Source organism: Pantherophis guttatus, chromosome 7 (genome assembly GCF_059756535.1).
Source record: "Pantherophis guttatus breed Tessera chromosome 7, ASM5975653v1, whole genome shotgun sequence".
Classification (NCBI taxonomy): Eukaryota; Metazoa; Chordata; class Lepidosauria; order Squamata; family Colubridae; genus Pantherophis; species Pantherophis guttatus.
In genome coordinates this window covers 34,949,879-34,974,749 of record NC_142069.1, presented here as the reverse complement: position 1 = coordinate 34,974,749, position 24,871 = coordinate 34,949,879, and the positions used below count along the sequence as shown (strand labels likewise).

Genomic DNA, 24,871 nt, shown 5'->3' with positions numbered 1-24,871 from the left:
ATCACATGGTCCAATCAGGTCGCAATCCCAACTCTGGCTGGCTTTGGTCCATGCCCTTCCAATACCTGGTAAAGCGTCCTTGGCTCCCATGGGAAAGAATGCTATTTTGGTTCCACATCCCCCAGCTATCTCTACCTCCCCCCTCATGTTCCCACAGCTCTACCCGGCCTTGCTGTGGCAGCCCTGAAGATGCTCCTGAAATGGCTTCAGGGCTGACACTCAGTAAACTGAGTCATAAATGCTCTTGATATAAAATGCTTTGAAGGATTCTATATTGAAAAACAAAATAGTTGGCTGTCTTGGGAGAAAAAAAACATGCCTATAGAGGAAGAGCAGTTCAGTCAAGGAAAGGCAAATTCAAATGAAATATTAGGAGTTTGACAAGTAGTATTAGAGCAGATCGGTTAGCCAAAATGAAGCAGCTTCAGAGTTCCCTTTGGACAACTTTTAGAGAGTATCATGAGACTTTTTTGAAAGGGACATGTGTTGCTCTGTATGCATCTTTATTTTTTTTGAGAGTGAAAGAGAAGAAACACAGCAGAGTAATTCTCTGAAACAGTTTTTTCTCTACCCAACAATGAAACTTTCAGAACTGGGCAACAAATGCCCTTTGTTTAGAATAAAGATTCTAATTTATTTAAGACTCCTTTCCCTTCCTCACTCTCTCAGGAGATTTTCAGTTTCACAATAACCCCTTTGATTCTGCTAGAAATTGCAAACCACTTCCACAGCTACTAAATTAAATCTGTTTTGCCAAGTGCTTACTTAGCTGCAAAGAATATATGGTATTTTACAAGAGGCTTGGCCTCTGCTGTAGAATGAGGAACAAAGTTGGTGAACACCACCCAACAATTAGGAGAGACTTTCAATTCACATACTACTAAAATTCTTTTTTGTGTTATCTGTTTGTCTGTTTATATCCTCAAGTTATCCCAAATGATGCATTATACTGCAACAATTTTGAATCAAGGTACCTACAGTATAGTCTTCTTAGATGATCCTAGGACTGTCCAGCATTGGGGTAACATAATTTTGTTTGTGCAAACTAGTTTCTTTCTGGGTACAATTCGAGGTGCTAGTCATCACCTTTAAAGCTGCATATGGCATAGTACCAGCTTACCTGTGGGACTGCCTCTCCCTAAAGAATCTACCCATCCTCCAGGTCAGATAGGATAGGCACACTCATAGTCCCTTCCCCTACATATTGTCACTTGATGGGAACTAGAAAGCACATGTTTTCCATGGCAGTCCCTGAGCTACGGAACACTCTGCCCCCTGAAGTTTGGCAGGCCTCTACCAGCCTAGCCTTCCACAACTTTGAAGATCTTTTCCCCCAGGCACTGAGATAAGAATTATTGACTTGGTGCCAGGTTTTTGTTGTTTTTAATTTTTAGTATGTTTAGTTCTATAGCTCTACTGTAATTTTTATGTTGTTTTTACTTTTGATTGGGAACCCCTCAGACTTGGCTATAAAATGGGCAGCTACAAAATGTTTTAAATAAATAAATGCATTTTGAAAATGTTATCAATATAAGCGTCTCACATTCGGTTTCTCAATCATTCAGGTCATACAGAGAAAACAAACTTCTTGATGGCCAAATAATAAAAGGGTGTGGAATATTTTTAATGTGTGCCAGTGTGCAGTAAAAAATGATAATAAAGCTTATCTTATCTTATCTTATCTCCTCAGAGAGAGCTGAGATAAACTTTGATAAGTGGTAAATGGGATTTCAAACATATACCTTCATATTTTGCTTTAGAGCAGGGGTGTCAAACTCAAGGCCCGGGGGCAGGATCTGGCCCACGGGGTGTTTAGATCTGGCCCATGGGGCTGCCCTGGAAACATTGATGCTCCTGCCCGCAGTCCCTCTGCCAGCAAAAATGGAGGCGGGAGGGCTGTGTGCGGCACTCCCAAGCTCTGTTTTTGCTGGCAGAGGGTTGCAGGAGGCCATCACAGCCAAAAATGGAGCTTGTGAGAGCTGCGTGCAGCACTCCCAAGCTCCATTTTTGCTGGCAGAGGGTTGCAAGAGGCCATCACAGCCAAAAACAGAGCTTGCGAGGGCTGCGTGCGGCACTCCAAGCTCCGTTTTTGCTGGCAGAGGGTTGCAGAAGGCCGTTGCAGCCAAAATGGAGTTTGGGAACCCATTTTCACTGGCAGAGCATCCCCGACACAAGTGATGTTGAGCTGGCCATATCCACCCTGGCCATGCCCACCCCAGCCCCCCAAGGTCAAACACAACCCTGATGCAATCCTCAATGAAATGGAGTTTGACATCCCTGTTTAGATTGATCTTGATTTGGAAGTCTAGATTTGCATATGAATGTATAGTGGGGCAGTGGTTAGATTGCAGTATTGCAGGCTAATTCAGCTCACTGCCAGGAACTCAATTCTCACTAGCTCAAAGTTGTCTCAGCCTTCCATCTTTCCAAGGTCGGTAAAATGAGGACCCAAATTGTTGGGGGCAATAAACTGGCTTTTGTAAATTGCTTAGAGAATGCTGTAACACATGATGAAGTGGTATATAAGTCTAAGTGCTATTGCTATTGCCATTTCCTTCAGGGTCCATCTCCGAAAGGAATTAACCCTTCAGGGCCTGACCATTAATTCAATCTGTGCATTTGAAGAAAAATATGAAAGAGAAAATATTGAGACCCGATTTCTGAAGAATAGAATAGAATAGAATAGAATAGAATAGAATAGAATAGAATAGAATAGAATAGAATAGAATAGAATAGAATTCTTTGTGATTGGACACACAAGGAATTTGTCTTTGGTGCATATGCTCTCAGAGTACATAAGAAGACAAGATACATTCATTGAGAATCATAAGGTACAATACTTAATGATAGTCCTAGGGTAGAAATAAGCAATCAAATCATACTAGGAAACGATCAATATAAATCGTAAGAATACAAGCTACAAAGTTACAGTCATGCAGTCATAAGTAGAAGGAGACGGGTGATAGAAACAATGAAAAGATGAATGAAAAACAATGAAGAGCCTTGATAGTACAGTGGTTTAGTGCACCCTGTCATTAACACAGCTGCCTGCAATTTCTGCTAGTTCGAATCTCTCCAAGGCTCAAGGTTGACTCAGCCTTCCATCCTTTCTAAGGTAGGTGAAATGAGGACCCAGTTTGTGGGGGCAATAAGCTGACTTTGTATAAAATATACAAAAGAATGAAGGCTATTGCTTAACGCATTGTAAGCTGCCCTGAGTCTCCAGAGAAGGGCGGCATATAAATCAAATTAAAAAAAAAAAAAGATTAATAGTAGTAGTAATAGTAATGCAGACTATGTGTGTGTATGCATATATATATTACAAACTATTCTAAAAATATGAGTTTCAGGTATATTAGTAAAGAAAGAAGCAGATATCCTGCAAGCTCCAGAACTTAAAAATTTAAAATTTTAAAATAATTAAAATTTTATTTTACTAAGCTTCAATACATCTTCAATAGTTTACCGCATCAACTGTAGTAATTGTGCAAGCAATTACGTAAGGGAAACGGCCAAGCAGTTACAGACCAGAGTACATGAACACGAACTGGCTGTCCGACACAAGGAACAGCGCTCCCAGATCTGGACGCATATGAAGGAGCACAACCACACATTTGATTTTCAAGAAGCTGAGGTTATTACCCATGATAGGACTAAAGGAGGACGCCTACTAAAAGAAGCCTGGTTCTCCAATAACAATTCCATCAACAGGCATATTGAACTGCCACTGGCCTATCAGGCTTTGAGACACCAGGAAAGACCCTGCAGGAGGAGCAGAGACGGCTTTCCATCAATGAGCAGAAACCAAAAGCACCCACCCCTCACCTCTGAGCATGCAGACTCAGCCTGTGAAGGCATAGTTAGTCCTGACCAAACACAGAGCAACCTGACAGGGCTATCTCAAACTGTAACAGATCGGTTTAATGAGAAACAAACCTGGCCGACCACGAGGTCAAGGACAAGGCAGCAAATCACAATGGTTGACAGGCTAACATCATCCCCCACTGATAAGCAAGCTAGGAGGGAGGAAACAGTAGGAATTAAGCCTCCATCATCCAGCATGACAACAGCAAAAACAACACAGCTGATTACAAGTGGGAGACAGCTGAAAGGGCCTATTACACGCGCAAGGGCCAAATTGATTAATGGCATATAAAGGCAGAGATCTCCGTAATGGTAGTTTAATACTCTGACGATGTCAGCAGATGGCTGATGAAAGCTTAGTAAAATAAAATTTTAATTATTTTAAAATTTTAAACTTTTAAGTTCTGGAGCTCGCAGGAGTGAATGCGACTGCTTGAGGGCTCCTGGATTGGAGCTGAAAGGCGAAAGGGAGTAGAATGCCCCCTCTCACATGTTGGGATAGACCAGGTGTCTTGGTAAACAATTAATCTTTCCCCTGGCTCAAGCTGATGAAGGGAGGAGAACTTGTGTCTCAGTGGTTAATACAACTGCCTAACATGCAGGCAGCCGAAGTTCGAATCCAAGTAAGGGTATGGCTCGCTGATGAGAACTAAAAAGCTTGAAATAGATCTATACTAGTCTCCCTTTATTTCTTTATCAGCAAAATATAAATTTGATATATATATCTATATAAAATAGTAATGAAGTTGGGTTTATCGGTTCAATTGGAATTGTTGCTAGCGTACAGCCTCTCTACTGCATGGCAACCTCTCTGCCTAAGCTCCTGGAGACTGTCTCAGGGCAGTCCACAACTTAATGGTTCTGAGGGACTTCCATTGGCATCCCTTCGGCCTCAGAAGCAGCCCAGGAGTTCATGACCACTGTAGGGCCATGGGCCTATCCCAGATCATCATGGGTCTGACTCATGAATAGTGATCACACTCCAGATATGTAACGGTGATTCTCCTGCTGCACTTAAAGCACAGTGCCAAAACCTTGAGGTAAAAATGAGGGATTTTCTCTCTAAGGATAAATATTGCTGTTGTAAATTCATTTTTTTTCTTGGTGAAGTTTGCACTTTTAAATGTATTTTCTTTCATGTGTTGGTATAATAAGTGACCTACATATTGGAAAACCGGAAGTCTGAGTGGGAATTAAGTATGCAAAAAGCAATCCTGTTGGATGATGTGAGAGAAAACTTCTCTCATGGTTTGCTGGGCCTATTGATTGGCTTCTGGTTTGAATGGGCCAATCAGCGCGTAGCTATTGACTTTGAGTTTCCCGGGCTTTGAAACTGACACTCACTCAGTATATAAGGAACTGCTCTCCAGCGGGAAAACTACCTAGCGATTAGCATCTTGCCTGGGTCAGAGACAAAGAGCTGAAGTCACTGAAGCCTCCTTCTGAGGAAGGAAGACCCGCGCTCCAACCGCATGGAGCGACTCCAAAAGAGCTGAATGAACATTGCTGAAAGGGAGATGACTACTGATATTCTTTTGTAGATTTTGTTTTGTTTGTTTTATTAAACTAGTTTGTTTTAAACTCCTCTGGCTCGTCTGTTTGGTGCATTTGTAAGTGGATAAGGTTACTGTCTACAGAACCTCCACGACAGATGAGCTAATAGTTCCGTTGTAAAGTAATCCAGTGGTGGGATTCAAGTAATTTAACAACTGGTTCTCTGCCCTAATGATTTCTTCCAACAACCAGTTTGCCAAACTGCTCAGAAAGTTAACAACCGGTTCTCCTGAAGTGGTGAGAACTGGCTGAATCCCACCACTGCCTTAATCTCTGTTGGTAATCAGTAAAATACTTATTGGAATTCTTTTTAATATCAGTGAAAGTCCAAGCTGTGGCTTTTACTGTGAAATGCAGTTTTAGTTGATCTACAGCAGATTATGAAGCTATGACATAAACTTACAAATAAAGAGGAATTCTGTTGTGCTAAAACTATTTTGTTCTACAGTTCTCTCAATCTCCTGAGAAAATAGCAACACCGTACTGTGAAGTGAAAGAGAACAGATGAAAATGCTAATATTTTCAGGAATCCTATTTCCTCCACACCCGGGACATTTTAATGAATGCCCCAGATGTAATCTGATATTGCCTAATACTTACTTGTTTAGTTTTCTGTGAGTTGGAAGATTCTAATAAATGCCTTAAGATTCAATGCATTTCTTAAAATAGAATGACTGAGTCCTGATTTATAAAATCAAAAAAATGTTCAAAGTTTTATATTAATCAACCCTTTAAATTCTGAAACCATGAAGGAGAAGTGATCGACATCGTTAAGAGAACTTATGTATTCAAGCAATTCATTGTTGGAGAAGTAAAAAAAAAAAAAGAGTACAAGAAAACAATGTGGGATAAAGGAGCATTTAGAAAAATCTGCATGGGCAGGCACTTATCCTTAGTATATGGATCTGGTATGTAAAAACTTTTCCTTACATGTAGTGTTTAGAGGCCCTTGTATGTCTTTGCTGCAGGTTTTTTTGCAACATCTGAAGTACTGGGCAGGGATCTATGGAACTGCATTACAGACTCCAGATCAGTGTGCTTTGTGAGCCCATTCAGTGTGGGACTGCTGGACATGTTCATGACAACATTCCAGTTTAATTACATAGCCTACATATCCCTCTGTGAGAGATCCGTGTTCTCTTCTTGTCACAGTATCAGTGGTGGGTTTCAAAAAATTTTACTACCGGTTCTGTGGGTGTGGCTCAGTGGGCATGGCTTAGTGGGCGTGGCAGAGGAAGGATACTATAAAATCTCCATTCTCACTCCACTGCAGGGGAAGGAGACTGTAAAATCTCCATTCCCTCCCCAATCCAGGGGAAGGATACTGCAAAATCCCCATTTCCTCCCGTTCAACTTGGACTTGGGAGGCAGAGAATAGATGTGGGCAGGGCTAGTCAGAATTTTTATTACCGGTTCTCTGAACTATTCAAAATTTCCGCTACCGGTTCTCCAGAACTTTTCAGAACCTGCTGAAACCCACCTCTGCACTGTATGATAGCACAATGTGTCTCCCGGGGCATAAAAAACAGAGAGTACTTGAATATACTTCACATTCCAATGATGTCCTTATTTCTGCAGAATATTCTTTGAGAACTAAGATCAAAAGACTTCTTGGAAGGAAGAAAAAATGAGCTTTTTGTGTTGTGGAGCAAATTTACAAGTTTTATTTCAGCTTGACTCTAAAGTACACTAAAGTACACAGTGTACTTTAGTCCTGTTATTTAACCAAGTCTAACAAGGCTATGTTTTTCCAACTTGCCCTAAGAAATAGATCTTGTGCTTCAGAGAAGAAAGAGGATGGTTAAACTCTTCACATGTTAGTCTATTTAAAGAAAAAAAATCCTTAAAATTTATTTATTTTCTTGAGGTTTTTTTATGTAAATGTTTGTGTGATATAACATTTAGCCTTAGTAACAACTATTTCAGGAAAAAATACTAAAAGGAGAAGGTTGGTGCATTAACTGTAGTTGAACCCAGACGTTTGTGGCAGTCAATAAATGAGCCACCATGTGACCACACCCAAGTTTACAATCTTTCGTGCACTGTTCATTAAGCAAACACCACGGTATTAACTAAATCCATCAAACACAATGGGCATTTTTTTGCTAGAAACCAGAAGTACATCCTGGAAACCTGTAAAAAAAATCACAAAAATCTTGGTCATTTTTTTCTTGGTGACTGCAGAACACTGCAAATGACTGTAAATGGAAGCGAATTGCTAAGTACCCAAAATGCAATTACCCGTATTTTTTGGAGTATAAGACACACCGGAGTACAAGACGCACCTTAGTTTTTGGGGAGGAAAATAGGAAAAAAAAAATCTGCCTACCAGGTATTCATCTGGCTAGCATCCTTAGCCTGGTCAGCTTCAGCACATTAGTTTGCTCTCTGGTTTTGAGGTTGGGGCTGGTTGGGGCTAAAAAACAGCTTCTAAAGCACAGATGATCGTTGGAGGGAGCAGCAATTAGAAAAGCAGGCAAAGCAGGGGTGAAATCCTCCCGGTTCGGGCGAGTAGGTAGCGATGGCGGCGGGCAGTTCAGAGAACCAATAGCAAAAATCCCTTCCCCCCAGCCTCCAGCTTGCTTATGTTCGCACGCCTGCCTTGCTTCGCTTGCTGTAATCCCTGCAATCCATTGCATCAGCAAACAACTGAATCTCCCTGCCTGCAATCAAGCTCATCAGTGAGCAGCTCTATCTGCCTGCCTGCCTGCCTGCCTGCCTGCCTGCCTGTAAGTTTTTTTCTCCTTTGGGAGCTTTAAAAAAAATAGTTAATTGGGGTTTTTTTTAGTTGTTCTTTTTTTAGACCTTGCCATTTAAAGTTTAGGAAGTTTTAAATTTAGCTGCTTTTATATAAAAATAAAATAAAATAATATTTGTGCAGCTTTGTGAGATTTTGTGTATTTCTGTAGTGTTTCACTCTAACTAAAACACACAAAATCTCACAAAACTGTATGTGGAATTTTGTGTGTGTAAAGTGTGAAAGTTGGTTTTTTTGGACTTTTTGTGGCTGTGTGACGTTCCTGCTTGTTGCAGGAGCCATTTTGCCTCTGCTTTTACATTATGGGTGAGCCAGTTGTGTTGTGTTGTGTTTTGTAGGTTAAAAAAGGGCAAAGAAGTGATGTTGACTTGGCCATGCCCACCTCACCAACAAGCCACGCCCACCCAGTCACCTGATCAACAAGCCCCACCCACTAATCAAGCCACGGCCACAGAACCGGTAGCGAAAATTTTTAGATTTCACCCCTGAGACAAATCACATCACTTCACTCGCAAGTGCCACGTTGGGGCTGAAAAACAGCTTCAAAAGCACAGCTGATTGTCGGAGGGCGCTCCAGTGACTAAAGCAGGTGAAGCGCAGAAGGGGTAAGAGAAGGCAGCAGCTGTTCTAGGTAGCCATTTTGGGCACTTTGTGTTCCATTTTCAGCCTCTAAGGGCTGAAAGAGCTCTCAGATGGAGTGTTTGGAGGCTGAAAATGCGACGCACGGAGCCCAAAAACACAAGCCCTTGTCGGTGGCAATCTCTGCAGCCAGGAAGAGGATGCGTAGAGGCCAAAGGATGGGGGCCTGTGTGTGGGTGGGGTTACATTCGGAGTATAAAATGTACCCAAATTTTCAGCCTCTTTTAGGAGGGAAAAAAGTGTGTCATATACTCCGAAAAATACAGTATATGACTGCAGGTGTGTGTGTATGAGATCATCAAAACTACAAAATTGGGTCATAAGTACCTTTTTGGAGGTCTGTTGGGATGTCAAATGGTCACTAAGTAACCAATCATTTAGTGAGGACTAGTTGCAGATAGATTTTCTCTATGATAATCAGTATGCAGTCCTCAATGGAACTACATCTATATGGAGTGTATCATGCAGTAGGATACCTTATGGTTCTGTCTTGGGCCAATACTCTTCAATATCTTCATAAATGATCTAGATGAGGATATTGAAAGGGTGCTCATCCAATTTGTGGATGACACTAAGTTGGGCAGAGTTACTAACATTTTGGAAGACAGAGTCAAGATTCAGAAAGGTCTTGACAGACTTAAATATTGGGCCCTATCCAACAAAATGCAGTTCAGTGGTGAGAAAAGTAAGGTCCTGCACTTAGGCATGAAAAACCACACATACAGGTACAGAATTGGCAGTACCTGGCTCAACCGTAGAACCTGTGTGTATGACAGAGATGTCCAAATGGACCACCGCTTAAGTATGAGCCAGCATGTGCTGCAGCTGCCAAAAAAACCAATGCAGTCCTAGGCTGCATCAACAGGTGGATAGCATCAAGATTGTGAAAAGTGATAGTACCCTTCTATATTGCACTAGTAAGGTTATGCTTGGATTACTGCATCCAGTTCTAGTTACCATGATACAAAAAATATGCTGATATCCATTTTTTTCAGGGAAGAGCAACAAGGATGATAAGGGGTCTGGAGGCTAAACCATATGATAAATGGCTAAGGGAACTACTGGTAGGAATGTTTAGTCTAACAAAGAGAAGGCTTACATAATAGCCGTGTTCCAATACTTTAAAGGCTGTCATAAGGAAGAAGGGTTTGGTTTATTCTCCAAAGCACCTGAAGGCAGAACAAGAAGCAATGGCTTGGAAACTTGTCAGAGGGCGATTCAACCTGGAGCTAAGGAGAATTTTCCTGACAGAACAATTAGTCAGTGGAACAGCTTGCCTCCTGGAGTTGTGAGGGTTCTATTGCTGGAGGTTTTTAAGAAAAGATTGGACAACCATTTGTCCTGGATGGAAAGGGCTCCTTCTATGGGCAGGGTATTGGACTAGAAGACCTCCAAAGTCCCTTCCAACCCTATGATACTGTCATTCTTTTCTAAAGCTATCTTGAACATCTGACATTTCATTTTCCACATGGAACTCTAATTTGCCCTGGATGAGCCTAAGCATTATTTTCTAATATGTGAAATTAAGGATATTGTAATCATAGTTCATAGACTCTATTAAGTGTTCCTTTTTTGTGTGTTGGCATATAGACTGATCTCTTCGAATCCGTTGGCCACTTTGTTTTTCTCCAGATTTGCTGGCATAGCTTAGTTTTACCTTTACTTACTACCTTTAAATCTTTATTGATCCTTCTTCTGTTCCTCCCCATATTTTCACAGATATTTTGACAATTCCTGTAGCATTCTGTCTTGGTAATCATCAAAGTTGGCCTAACTTCAGCAATTAGTGCTAGAGGTTCTTATAAGTATAGAATATCCTCTAAGCTACCATGTTTCCCTGAAAATAAGACCCTGTCTTATATTTTTTTGAACCCTGAAATAAGCGCTTGGCCTTATTGCCATGTGCTCAAAAGCTCAGGGGATGTCTTATTTTGGGGAAACAGGGTATTTTGGATGTTGACATAATTTAAGGGCCCAGTGGTACATTCTTCCTCAAGAGGCCATTGCTGCACCTGACCATTTTGGACAATTTCCATCCAGTTTCCAACCTACCATCTTGGGACAAAGGAAGAGGGTGAGGTGAAATGGACAGGTTGTCCAAGATTGGTTTCAGAGCTCCTGCTCAAAAAGCAAGTGGCACACACGGCTAGGAGGACTTTTGCAAAGCTTCTTGTTGTGTTTCAATTGCACCCATTCCTACACTGAGGAGCCCTACTCACATCATTGTGCTTCCATAGTTTCTCATTTGAACTACTGCAACATGCTGTGAAAGGAGCTGCCCTTGAAGAGCATTTGGAAACTTCAATGGATACAGAATGCAATGGTGGGGCATAAATGGGTACCCCTCGGAATCTTAGGAAATGGAATGGTGCGTAAGATGAAGTAACAAACCAATAAACTAATAAACTGATAAAGGAAGACAGACAGTTTTGTCTCATAACACCAATAATGTGAGGTTGCATTGGCAACTTATCTGGTTCCAAGTACATTTCAAGGTCCTGGTTATTGCCTGTAAATCCTTACATGGCTTGAGGCCTGGTATCTTCAAAACTCTCTTTTCTGAATCTAAATTGATTATAACCACCCACTGCATGCTGATTGAACTCCTATTGAGTTGTTTAATGGAAGGGGGGGGAATAGAATAGTAATTATATACAGGAATGCCCTTCTCAGAACAGTTTGCTGTCAGAGGTAAGGGTAACCTATTTCCTTACGATCTTCCTAGACTGTCAAAACCTGGTTATTCTAGCAAGCCTTTGGAAAACAGACTCATACTAAATTGTGTGAGTAAACTGCAGTGCCATCTAGTGTGTATACAAGTAGATGATGTATTTTGTATGCATTGCTCCATTTCCATCTCTCTCCTCATTACAGGCTACCTATTCTACAAGGAGGAACCTTTGCATTTTTAACTCCTTCACTAGCCATGCTCAGTTTGCCCTACTGGAAGTGCCCTGATTGGACCAATAATGCCAGTATGGTGGATCCTACTTCCCCAAATTTCATTGAGTTATGGCAGGTTCGAATGAGAGAGGTAATCCTCTGAGGGTATTTGTATAAATGTATTATTTTGTGGAATTTTTTTGTTTTTGTGGCACACCTGACAAAACTGTGTAACTTCTCTTTCTTCAAAAGACATGTTAGTAGGAGAGTGACGTCACTTTGCCTTTAGAATAGTTTTTGATCAACTTCATGGAGAGAAGATTTTATTTTCTTTCAGGATGAATTAACTGTTATTAATTTTTAGGTTTCCTAAATGCTGTTGAGAATAGTAGCTAAATGTCCTCCAGAACAGCAGCCTGTCAAATAAAAGTGACATGATGGTTGCCCTTCTCTTAAGTTTAAGAGGATCTATCATGGCCCCAAGAAATATTTATGGATCATGAACAAAATGGAACTCACTGCTTCCACTTTGTGCTTTCTATCTTTAACTTTAATTTCTTCCAAATCAGAAACATTATCAAAAAGATATTTTCTTTCCAGTATTTGTTAACCATTCAGAAGACAAATTAATAAAAGCAATCAATTAGTTTTCCTACTAAATATAAAGCATATGGCAAGTTTTCTAGGATTACTAAAATGACGTCCAATTCCATTAACTATCTCCTGATCAACTACCAACCACTGCCAATCACACATCACCTCTTGCAACTTAAATACAAGGATTTCCATTGGAATAAAAATCATTTACAGCCTTTGTTGTTTCAGTTGCAGGGAGCAATTATGGTAGCATCTTGCTTCCAAATTTTTGTTGGCTTTTCGGGTCTCATTGGATTCCTGATGCGGTTCATTGGCCCTCTGACTATTGCTCCAACCATAGCTTTGGTGGCGCTGCCTCTCTTTAGCTCTGCAGGAAAAGATGCTGGAGAACACTGGGGGATAGCAGCCATGTAAGTTTTGTGTTCCTTTAATGACCAAAATGATGTAATGTAAACTGAGAATATAATGCTTTTTTTCTTTTTCTTTTACGGATTAATTAAAAAAGAAACTTCTTAGCTTTTGTATGTTTATACATCTAATGTGCTAAATAAATGTGAGGTAGAATGCAGTCCAGAATTACAAGAAGGAAAGGGCTCTTTCCCCAGGGAGCAAGGAGACAATAGCTTGGAATCTTTGATATACAGGAAAAGGGTGAAGGTGAAACCCCTTCCCCCCCAACAGTTCACAGGGTATAAAGCAGTGTTGGCGAACCTTTTCAGCACCGAGTGCCAAAATGGGAGCATGTGCGTGCCGGAAACCAGAAGAGCAGCTGCCTGGAGTGCATGCGCACACCGGGAAGATGATCTTCCGGTTTCCAGAATGTGCATGCACTCCAGCCAGTTGGTCTTTGCGTATGCATAAGAACCAGAAACTGGAAGACCAGGTGGCCGGAGCACATGTGCATGCTGGAAACTGGAAGAGCAGTTGCCGGGCGTGTGCATGTGCACCAGGTGGCTGCTCTTCTGGTTTCCGGCGCTCCCGTGCACATGAAGACCAGCTGGCCAGTGCGCCAGAACCTAGAAGAGCAATGAGTGATGGCTCGCATGCCCGGAGAGATGGCTCTGTGTGCCACTTCCAGCATGCGTGCCATAGGTTCGCCATCCCAGGTATATAGAGTACTTTATTTGGGCAAGGAATTTGTCTCCAGTGCAGATAGTTATTACGGATAAATGCTTTAATCTGGCAAAATCAATGGAACCAAGGAATCAAGACTGACAGGAGGAGTTGCTTCAGAATAGTTTCTTTTTTGTTGCTCTCCTATAGACAGGAATCTTGCCGATCTAAAGCACTTATTTGCAATAACTATTAGATATGTGGAGGGCTGGGTATGACTACATCCTTTTCTTGCATACTAATAATTCCAAGCTATGTTGTCTCTTTACTCCCTGGGAAAGAGCCCCCCCCCCTCCTGTGGCTCTGGACTATATTCCATCATATTGTGCATATTACGAGAAAGATGAACTAAATAAAGAAAGTCCGTTATGTAGACAATGGATGTTCTGTTTTTAACTAAGTATTTGATACGTTAATATTTGCAAACATCAGCAATGAAATTATTAATTGTAAAGGTATTACATTGATTTCTGAATCAGAATGTTATTAATGGAAACCCCTTTTCTCTTTAGAACGATTTTCTTCATAGTTTTATTCTCTCAGTATCTGAAAAATGTGCCTGTTCCACTACCATCTTACAAAAAAAGCAAAAAATGCCATTTCTCCAAGATCTACCTCTTCCAGATCTTTCCAGTGAGTAAACTCTAATGATATTTGACTAATCAAGTACATCTCAGAGCTAAAGAAGCTTCTTGGATGAGAAGCGAAACGTCTTCAAAGAAAAAGCAGAAAGTCCAGTTGCCTCTTGAAGAAGCATTTTTGGGACAATTTCAATGGCTCTACTGTAAATTTGACATAACTTAAAGGAATAAATGAGAAGAATTATGTGTGATAATTACATATTTTAATGCACCTCTGAAGTATAATATGTGCCTTTATGTACTTTCCATTGAACTTCCTGCTTTGAAGTCTAAATTACCTGCTAACAGATAGATTCCTTTATTACCTCTCACAATTATGTGGCTATTATGTTTTGTACTAACAAAGATTCCTTGTCATTTGTAACTACATAGGTGCTGTTTGCTCTCACAATTACGTGGCTATTATGTTTTGTACTGACCATCACCAACGTTCTCCCTTCAGATACAAGAACTTATGGTTATTTAGCTCGGACTGACAGCAAAGGTGATGTCATAAGCAAGGCACCCTGGTTTCGATTTCCTTACCCAGGTATTCCTATGCTGATGCTCTTTCCTGTTTAGCATAGCAAAAAAAAAATAATGGAAGAAATTCTCAGTTTCTTCTATGCAAAAATGTGTTTATATTGTGGCCCATTAGATCTGGAGCTCCCCATTTTATCCAATTTCTTCATCACTTATGTCCAAGCTGTTTGGCCTTTTTAAAAGTCTGAATTCCTTGGGAGTAATTTTTGATCAGTACTACTTACTCTAAGTAAGCAACCTGAACAATGAAAAATCCCAGTGCAGAAGCAAATAAAAAACAAAGGGACTCCACCACTTTTCTAATATCTTTCTGGATCTGCCTTTGCTTTGGGCGTTCAAAAATATGATTGTGATGATTTATAGAGTTTTTCCAAAAAGTATTTAGATAAACTGTTGGAACGATCTCTTATCTTTTTATTTAAATGCATGAACATACATGAGACTAGGGTACAATATTGATATAAGATTTTACAAGACAGCTTTTCTGAATTTTGTAAATCAAAATTTTGCAGGTAAATTTACCAGTTTCAGATCTTCAATTTTAGCATGCTTGTTTCTTCTATTTAGGCCAGTGGGGAGTGCCCACAATTAGTTTGGCTGGTGTATTTGGCATCATAGCTGGAGTGATCTCCTCCATGGTGGAGTCAGTGGGAGATTACTATGCCTGTGCTCGTTTGTCTGGTGCTCCACCCCCTCCCAAGCACGCAATCAATCGTGGAATTGGAGTAGAAGGGATTGGCTGCCTTCTGGCTGGAGCCTGGGGAACAGGAAATGGTACCACTTCTTACAGTGAAAACGTTGGAGCTTTGGGGATCACTCGGGTAAGTCTGATTCTGAATGATCAAAACCAAAAGTGGCCATGTGTGACCAGGAATAATTGAAGAAAAGCCTGTGCATTTTCTGCTCTGGAGATAACTTGGGGGCATTTTTAGGATGCATATGCTTCAGTTATAAGGCATTGACATTTTTGTATCTGATCTGAGACCATGATTTAAATTCCCTAATATTCTTCTGGTTTTGCACGCTGCAAGGAAGGTCACTGCAAAGGGAATCCTGAGTTTTATAAACTCAGAAACCAACAACGCTGTTTTGGTATAGTTTTAACTAAAATATGCGCATCATATTTATGTGGCCACCTATTTCATAAAAGCGTGATTCTGGCTGACACACAACAGTTGAGGACGAAAGTGGGTGCTTCTTCAGCCTTCTAAAAATAGCAACCGATTACAAACATGCCCTTCTGCTCTCCTATATTCAAAGCACACCACAGAGTTTGATAAGCTTCCAGATTTTAAAAATAACAAACACTTGGTGAAGGGATTTAGACATTCTCTGAGCAAGTTGGAGCTTTAAATTGATCTTAGCACTCAGAGGATTTACTTTCCATTTTTTAATAAATTGCAATAACATATCAGTATTCCTAGTTATATTATAGCTTTACATATTAATGCTAACTGTATCATAATATGATCCATTATATTATATTTTAGAAGTGTATTGTATTGCTCTCTTACAAAAATAGCATTATTTGGTATGTTTTACAATAACTATTTAAAATGATTTTAAGGGGACACCTTTAGCTTGATAATTGTTAAATGGACATACTATCAGGTAAAGGATATTTGACTCAGCTAAAGAATTTTGAAATTTTACTTCTAATCCTATCAAAGTTGATAATTGTCACAGATCAGGTTTCTCCTCTTTTTGTTGCTTGTAATTACTTTCTCTCTCTCTCCACAGGTAGGTAGTAGAATGGTCATTGTAGCTGGGGGCCTTGTTCTGCTTTTGACTGGCATGTTTGGCAAGATTGGGGCTGTGTTTGCCAGCATTCCAACACCCATCATCGGAGGAATGTTTCTTGTGATGTTTGGTATCATCACGGCTGTGGGGGTTTCTAATTTACAGGTAGGTGGATTTTTCTCTAGGTGTTGTGACGTAGGCCCAAGTAGTTATTACCAGACACAATCAGTCCTAAACAAACTTATTTTATTAGAACAGCTGAGAATTACTTCATTCTCAGCTTAGTCCAAATTAAGTCCAAAACAAATTCTTCATAAATAGTTCTTCGGCTTATGAAGAACCGCTTGTTAAAAAGAGAATATATTTATATGTTGTATGTTATGTGTTTATCATAATGTGTATTAATAAAAGAATAAAACTTTTTTTAAAAAAACAGTTCTTCGGCTTTATCACCAACCTTTGTCTTCTTTGGCACTCTGCCAAAGACTTTTCTTGGCAAAAGTTTAGAAGCAAGAGATGCTGACAAGAAACAAATGTAGCAACGTTGCTTTCCTACAAAGATCCCAAGAGCCATTGCTGCTCTTTTAAGCCTTCTGGGAGGGACCAATAATTTCCTGGCCTTACTCCCAAATCGTCCTTTTTGCTTTAGCTGCTCTTACCTTCTGGCAGCTCTTTGCACGCGTGCACTAGGAACAGGCTCCTCCTGTTCCTCTGCCTCTCTGTTATCCACCTCTGGAGGCTCGAGTCCGCGCATCACTCCCAGATGGCCCTGGCCCCATCTCTGCCTCCGATACAGAGCCCTCGTCCAGGCCTTCCCCTGACTCCAGGACTGGCCCATTGTCCTCCCCTGCCTCCTCACTGTCCGACTCTGCTGCCAGCTCCGCAGACTGCTGGCGGACCACAACACTAGGATAATTTTGCATGGATAAGCCAGAGCCATGGGCAAATTTCTTGTACGATGATTTCCAAATTGAGATGTGCTTAATATCATTTGGTATTTCCATGTGCCAAATTAAAAGGATGATCACCACCAATTTTCAGTTTGTTAATACGTTCAATTGATTCTTTTTGTTATGTTTTATGTGCTTTTATAAGGCCATGCTAATTCTAGTTGTATTGACCTGTAGGAATCTTGTATTGAGAATCTACCCACATATAAGAATTTAGTCCAATTTATTTGTTGAATTTAGATACCAGACTCTCGCTCAGAGTGATTCTGAGCAGTATGAAATTAGGAAACATAAAGACCATATAAAAATACAATATATCAATAAAAGATGCAGCTAAAACAATAATAAAATAAGTTAGAAATTAAAAGGCGGGGACATGGCCATCAAACCTCAAGACCCTCAAGGTTGCATGCTGCTTAGTGAGCCCCAAGCGAATTGGCAGTCAGGGCTTCAGACTTCTTCAAGAGGCTGGGGGCCGGGGCTGCTTCACCTCTGGAGGAAAGGTATTCCATAGGACAAGGACAATGGCAGAGAATGTCCTCTTCCTGGACCCCACCAGTCAAAATTCTTTAACTGATGGATCTATAAAATACCTTTCCACCTGACCAGGTGAGATGGGCTGAGGTGATGGGGATGGGATGATTCCTTAGGTAACCTGGCCCTATGTCATATAGGACTTTAAAAATAATAACCAACACTTTGAACTGACCTGGAAGCAAACCTTGAATGGAATTGGATCTAGAAAAAAAGTGTTTATTGTAATATTGTAATATTATTATTGTAATATTATTGTAACAATCTGATTCATTTACATGTATTGACATCCATTTTTTTGCATTGGGTATTTTATTCCTTTAGTTGTTTTAGAAAGTGTCATTAGAATCAGTTCTTCTCCACAACTATTCACTCCTACCATCCTTCCTGTCTGAAGGTCTTCTCTCCTAACACCCCCCCCAACCCTTCTCTTTTCCTATTTTATTGTGGGACTATCAACTACCTCTCTTTTTCAGTCTTTCCTATGAAGCCTTTACTTTAGCTTCCAAATTCTTATGTCCTGTCATATGCTTTACTATAAGTATGCTTTACTAGTAGAAGAGAATATTTACAATATATGCTTCATTTACAATATAGGCTTTACTAAAGCCTATGTTGCTTCTCTTCTTTACTTCTGTCTCTCCTGGCTCTTTCTTCCCCAGTGTTAGATTTAAAATCTATGTTCTTGGGCTCAGGAACTTGTCCTGTTGCACTCTGAGTATGTAAAGTTAAGCAAAAGTGTCCTTGAATTGAATTAGACTCCAGGAAACAGCATTCATGCATTTTTTTCTTGGCAGCATTATGGAACTGATTTGCTACTACAGAGAGTCCTCAACTTAACACCATTCTTTTAGTAACTATTTGAAGTTACAACAGCAGTGAAAAAGGAGATTTATGACTTTGTGTCACACTCATGACTGTTGCAGCATCCCCATGGTCACATGACCAAAATTCAGATGCTTGGCAACTGACAAGTATTTATGATGATTGCAGTGTCCTTGGGGTCATATGATCACCTTTTGTGACCTTCTGATAAGCAAAGTCAATGGGGAAGCCAGATTTACTTAACAACCGTATTACTAACTTAACAACTGCTGTGAATCACTTAACAACTGTGGCAAGACAGATCGGAAAATGTGCAAAACTCATTTAACAACCATCTTACTTAGCAATTTTGGTCTCAATTGAGGTTGTAAATCGAGGACTACCTGTATCTTTTTCAAGGAGACTTTTCATAACTTCTCAATCTAGTCAACAACCTGGGAATTTCCAGCAGGTTTCCCTTCTTAGTATCAATCAATGCTAACCCTGAGTAATACTGGGAGAATCAAAGTTTGGCTAGGTAAGGCTCAGAGTACCTAGTATGATATAATAATGCTGTTCTGTTTACATGTAAAATCATTGGCGTAAGTTAATATCTTTTCTTTCAATTATATCTCTTGGTCAGTACACAGACATGAATTCTTCAAGAAACATATTCATCTTTGGCTTTTCTATATTTGCTGGCTTGACCATTCCACACTGGGTGGAGAATAATGCAGAAAAACTAAAAACAGGTACATAGGATTACAGCTTTTATTGTCGCCTTTCATCTAAAGTAAGGTTTAAGTCAGAGCAATAATTAGAAGTACAACAAAAATGGGGAGGTATTATCATATATTAGTCTTCTACACTGTAGGTTTCTTACTCTACCATGCTTGTCTATTTATTCTAAAAGATATTTTGGATATGCAAAAATATTGTTTAATGTGGCTTATATAATGAGTAGAATATGACTGCAAATGCTATGATTTAGTTCAGAAGTGAGGAGGCTATTACTAATATTGTAAATCCCAGCTAGTCTAGCTAAATATGCGGAATATTAAGTGATACTATCAGCATCTAACATAGTTTAAGGTTTTCCAGCTCTGATTTATACATCCTTTATTTATTTATTCTACTGTATGATATTATTCAACTTTCTTTGGGAAATATATACACTCTATATATTTGAACTGCCAGTATGTATCAGATCTGAAATTTGGCTTCAGTGAATTCAAGTTGCAAAACTACAGCTACAATTGAACCTTCGTGACAACATTTTGGGTAATTTACTGAGTACTATAATTAGATTGTTGCACATATCTTGTACAATACAGCATTCTAAAGCATTGCTCAGACTTGGATGATTTCCTGTTAGATAAATCTAGTAGATCATTAACATAAAAAGGATGCATTGAAGGACTGAATCAGCAACTGGTTGAAGCATAGCAATCAAATTACCAGTTGCTGGATGAGAGCTAATTAAGGAATTGGAGTATTGAAAATTGAGTCCTTCAGAAAGCGTCCCAGTCACGATGCTGAAGTCAACGATCTATTGAGGTGAAATTGCAAAACTGAATCCTACACTCTTATATTCCTTGTTTGTTTATCACAGGGGTACATTTATGCAGTAATTTGGGAAGTACTCATACCAGGGTTTCTGTGTAGAAGACAGAAACAAAATGAGCATTCCACATGGACTACAAATATTTTTAGTGTAAAGTAAATGCCATGGCCTGATTATTGAAAGAAAAAAGAACATTTCAAATGACTCGCCTTACTTCCCAAGGATTAGGAAAGGATTAGGAGGTTGTGATTTGCTCTGATACGCAATGGATTCTCTTTCTAGGAACTGTACAGCTAGACCAAGTGATCCAGGTACTGCTAACTACTGGCATGTTTGTTGGCGGATTCCTGGGCTTTTTTCTTGATAACACTATTCCAGGTAATTATTGATCATGGTTCATCTTCGTTGAATTTATGATAGCATCTATGGTTGTAGTGCAGCAGTAAGAGTAAAGGCTACACTTGCATTTTGAGAATTTGTCTATGGATACAAAATTTCTTACTCCAGGGCTACCTAGTGGTCCCCCTCAATGATACGCCACTTGTAAAAGTTGCCAAGAGATTATGATGTTTAAATGGGAGAAGTAATAAAAAAGTAAGCAACAATCACCCCACCAAATATTAATTTAGTTATTTTATTTGAGAGATTTATATGGCCACTTGCTTTAAAACACAACAGAGCTTAATTAAAATTTTATTTAATTGTAAGTAAAGTCAGAGAAATTATGCAGAATTTAATTTTTGTTTTGTGTAAAATGCTTAGTTTTGGAACTGGCTAGATCCCATTATCAGGAACAGTACAAAACATTTTCCACAAGCAGTTCAGTACTATCTGACATAAAAATAGAAAACCATTTATACTTTTCTAATTGCTGCCCCTGAAGATAAGACTGAGATGCTACCCAGCCGTGTCAGAACTTGGTGCAATGTAAATGATATAAGTCCACTAGGAGAAGGGCGGTATACAAATTTAAATAAAATAAAATAAAATAAATAATTACATTCATGCATACACCCTGAGCACAGAGTCAGCGCCTACAGGAATATTCATTCCAATTCCTTAGGAAAGAATCCTGTGATTTGGCCTTACCCACTTGGTAAAACCACTTAGTGTTCTTGGTGTTGTCACCTGAGGAAAGCAGGAGTGTTGCATTGTTGAGTGGGATCACAGATATTTCTATTTAGAACTGGTCTTGTGGATTTGTGCATGTCTCATGTTACATATTTTGGAAAGAAAAAATGTGAGAAACATATTTCTGTCACTTATAATCTTGTTATCACTGATCAAGTACATTATGGGAAATATTTATTGTAATCTTCTCATCCTGAAGGACAGGTAGGCTTGCAGCTGTTAGATGTTGCACGCTGTCGTCCTCCCCCCCCCAATACTAGAAGCCTCCTAATCAGATGCTTTTGCATAGAAGCTCCCTTCCTAATTGTGGTAACATGTGGTCAGCTAGTTGAAGGAGTGCCAGATAATCTATCATGTTGGAGAAAAGTGGTGCAAATTATTACTTTCCTCAAAGCAATACTGCGTGTATCCTAAATTATCTGAATAGTTGGGAGCAGAAACTATTGTACTGAGGAGAAAGAGTACAAGGAAAATTCCTTCTGCTACAGAATTGGGGTGGGTAGATGGTCAAATTTTCTGTCTACTTTCCCTGACCTTTTGTGTGGGCTTTTCCAAAATCACACATTCTGATACTAGTATTTCTGATACTAGTACTGGTATTTACCAGTAACAGCAAATACTTTCCTAACCATAATATAACTTGGTTGAGGGGCCTTGCTATTCACCATGTTACTTCTGTTTTGCAGGAAGCCAAGAAGAACGAGGACTCCTCGCTTGGAGAAAAGATTATAATGAAGAGTCTGATGGCGCTGTGAATAACCTGCACATCTATGATCTTCCATTTGGAATAGGTTCCAAATTCTGTGTTGCTAACTGGTTTAAATATCTTCCAGTGTGCCCTAAGCCGCTGGCTACCCAAGGTGCAAAGGAACAGAAGAGTAACAAAGTTGATTTTGAAAGGAACTCTGATAATGATATTAACACAAAAGTTTAAATCTGCAGCAGAAAGGGGGGGGGGAAACCCCGGTTCCCTAAGCTTCTGAAAAATCATCTTCCTTTTTGTGGGTTTCGTAGCCCTTGAGTTGTGTGTGGCTCAAGACTAATGTCCAAAAAACAGTTCCATTATTTTCTCTCCCATCTACCCTCTGCCTCTGACTGCCCATTCAGAATCCTGAATGTCAATTTCTTTATAGAATCATTTCAGAAAATCATTTACTTTAACAATAGAAGTTAAAAAAAGAAGAAAATCATTTAGTTAAGGAGTGGAAAGTACAGGTGTGGGTCATGAGAAAGATTTTTTTTTTTCCATGATGGAAAAGTGTTGCCCAGAAAATCTTGGGAAGATGACTCAACTAGCCTTGTGCAACCGGAACAATCTTGAAATAAACACACTGAAAACCATAGAAATGGTGATAGATTTTAAGAGAAACCCTCCTATTCTCCACCTCTTACAATACTAGACAACACAGTATCAACAGTAGAGATCTTCACGTTTCTAGGTTCTATCATATCTCAAGACTTTAAATGGACACCTAACATCAAAAACATCATCAAAGCACAACAAAGAATGTTCTTTCTGCGCCAACTCAGAAAGCTCAAACTGCCCAAAGAGCCGCTGATTCAGTTCTACAGAGGAATTATTGAGTCTGTCATCTGCACCTCTATAACTGTCTGGTTTGGTTCTGCAACCCAACAAGACAGACACAGACTTCAGAGGATAATTAGAACTGCAGAAAAAACAATTGCTACCATTGCCTTCCATTGAGGACCTGTATACTGCACGAGTCAAAAAGAGGGCTGAGAAAATATCTACAGACTCCTTACATCCTGGACATTAATTGTTTCAACTTCTACCCCAGTGATGGCTAAACTTTTCAGCACTGAGTGCCAAAACTAGAGCATGTGCACCGGAGCGCTGGAGCTCCGGAACCCAAAAGAGAGCAGCTGGCCGGTGCACATGCACGCGGTGGCCAGCTGTTTTTCCGGGTTCCATCACGTGCATGGCGTGACAGCTGGTCTGGCGCACATGGGCACCGGCCAGCTGCTCTCTTCTGGGTTCTGGCGTGCACATGCACACCAGACAGCTGGTCTTCATGCCAGCTGGCCGGTGCACATGTACACGCCACATCCCAGAAGAGAGCAGTTGGCTGATGCACATGTCCACAGAGAGGACTCTGCACACCAGAACAACTAGACAAAAGGACAGTTTTTTCCTGAATGCCATCACTCTGCTAAACAACTAATTCCCACACCACTGTCAAACTATTTATTAAGACTGTATTACTATTCTTCTTCTCATCCTTCCTATTACCTCTCTCCTCCCACTTATGATTGCTTGTATTTTTACGATTTATGTTGTTCTGTTTCCTAGTATGATTTGATTGCTTATTAGTAACCTATGACTATCACTAAGTGTTGCATCTTATGATTCTTGATGAATGTATTTTTTCTTTTTTCTCCTTCTATGTACACTGACAGCATATGTACCAAAGACTAATTCCTCGTGTGTCCAATCACACTTGGCCAATAAAGAATTCAATTCAATTCAATTCAATTCAATTCAATTCAATTCAATTCCTGTTCCTGTTCTATTCCTAAAGCATCAGGCTAAGGTTTCAATAAATACAGCCTCAAACTTTATCTCAGCTGAACTGATTGGATACAATTGATCAAACCCTAAGTTTGCATGCTTTGTACTTTTGGTGTCCCCCTATTTTTTTAATCATCAGAATGGTTAAGTTTATAAAAGCTCTGGAAGATAGTAAAAATGTAAATTGTCACATGATGCTGCATATGGCCATAAATCAGGGCTGATTGCCAAGCACCCAAAATGAATCCATGTGATTGTGGGGGGTGGAGGTGGGGTGGCCATCAGAATTTTGAATCTGGGTCATATGTACCTTTTTTTTGGGGGGGGGTGTCCCTTGTAACGTCAAACATTTGCTAAGTGACCAATCATAAGTTGAGGGCTATCTGTACTTTACCCAGATAAATATATGTTTGTATAATGTTGTGCCTTATTTTAAACTGTACCGAAAGAAAAATATTAGTAATATGATATGCATGAGGAAATGCTTTTGATCATTCCCTTGGGGGTAGGCCATTTTGGTTTACTAATAAGCCCTATTTCATGCTGACAGTTATTTCCTATGTTCTGATTTCGGGAGGATTTGCACTGATGACTTGTTCGTTTGTTTGCATCATATTACATTTAGGGTTTGCATTGCAAATCAATATTTTCTAAAATTCTGAAAAAAGGGATTTTCATCTGATTAATCATAGGGCATTATAGAAGGGCCAAATCAGGTCCTTTCTGCCCATTTCAGTTTCCTGTTATATGGTTAAATGTGTCTAATCACATGTGGCCAAATAAAATATTCTATTTCTATTTCTATGTTGTATTTCCTTTTTTTCAGACCTGTATGTGCACTCTTCAGTGTTCATTTCAGATTTAATACTGGTTTTACACTTTGAGTATCATTACTCTGAATTAAGCAAAAGGATAAGTTACATACACTACTTCTCAACCTAGCAATTGCATCCTTCTCTCTCTACATGGTTATTAGTAAATATGAATGGAAGCCTTCAAACACTGCTTCTCATCATAGCTCTCGCATATATATCTGAATAGTTTGCA

The 24,871-nt window shown here is 39.7% G+C and overlaps 2 protein-coding genes across 4 annotated transcripts in view; one reads left to right on the top strand and one right to left on the bottom strand.

Annotated features, from left to right (window-relative positions):
- Window positions 1-24,622, top strand: part of LOC117655949 (solute carrier family 23 member 1-like) — a 57,322-nt gene extending 32,700 nt beyond the window's left edge. For 2 of the 3 annotated variants that reach the window (XM_034403856.3, XM_087873940.1), the window contains 9 exons: window positions 11,690-11,849; window positions 12,524-12,705; window positions 13,921-14,041; window positions 14,422-14,578; window positions 15,139-15,392; window positions 16,312-16,476; window positions 19,243-19,351; window positions 20,446-20,541; window positions 21,981-24,622. In XM_034403856.3, the coding sequence (XP_034259747.2) occupies window positions 11,690-11,849; window positions 12,524-12,705; window positions 13,921-14,041; window positions 14,422-14,578; window positions 15,139-15,392; window positions 16,312-16,476; window positions 19,243-19,351; window positions 20,446-20,541; window positions 21,981-22,228 (1,492 nt within the window). In that variant the 3' untranslated portion in view covers window positions 22,229-24,622. The remainder of the gene's footprint in view (window positions 1-11,689; window positions 11,850-12,523; window positions 12,706-13,920; window positions 14,042-14,421; window positions 14,579-15,138; window positions 15,393-16,311; window positions 16,477-19,242; window positions 19,352-20,445; window positions 20,542-21,980) is intronic. The other variant, XM_034403857.3, reaches the window with a different exon arrangement.
- STRA8 (stimulated by retinoic acid 8) overlaps window positions 1-24,871 on the bottom strand; it is an 87,016-nt gene that overhangs the window by 33,494 nt on the left and 28,651 nt on the right. The window lies entirely within an intron of this gene.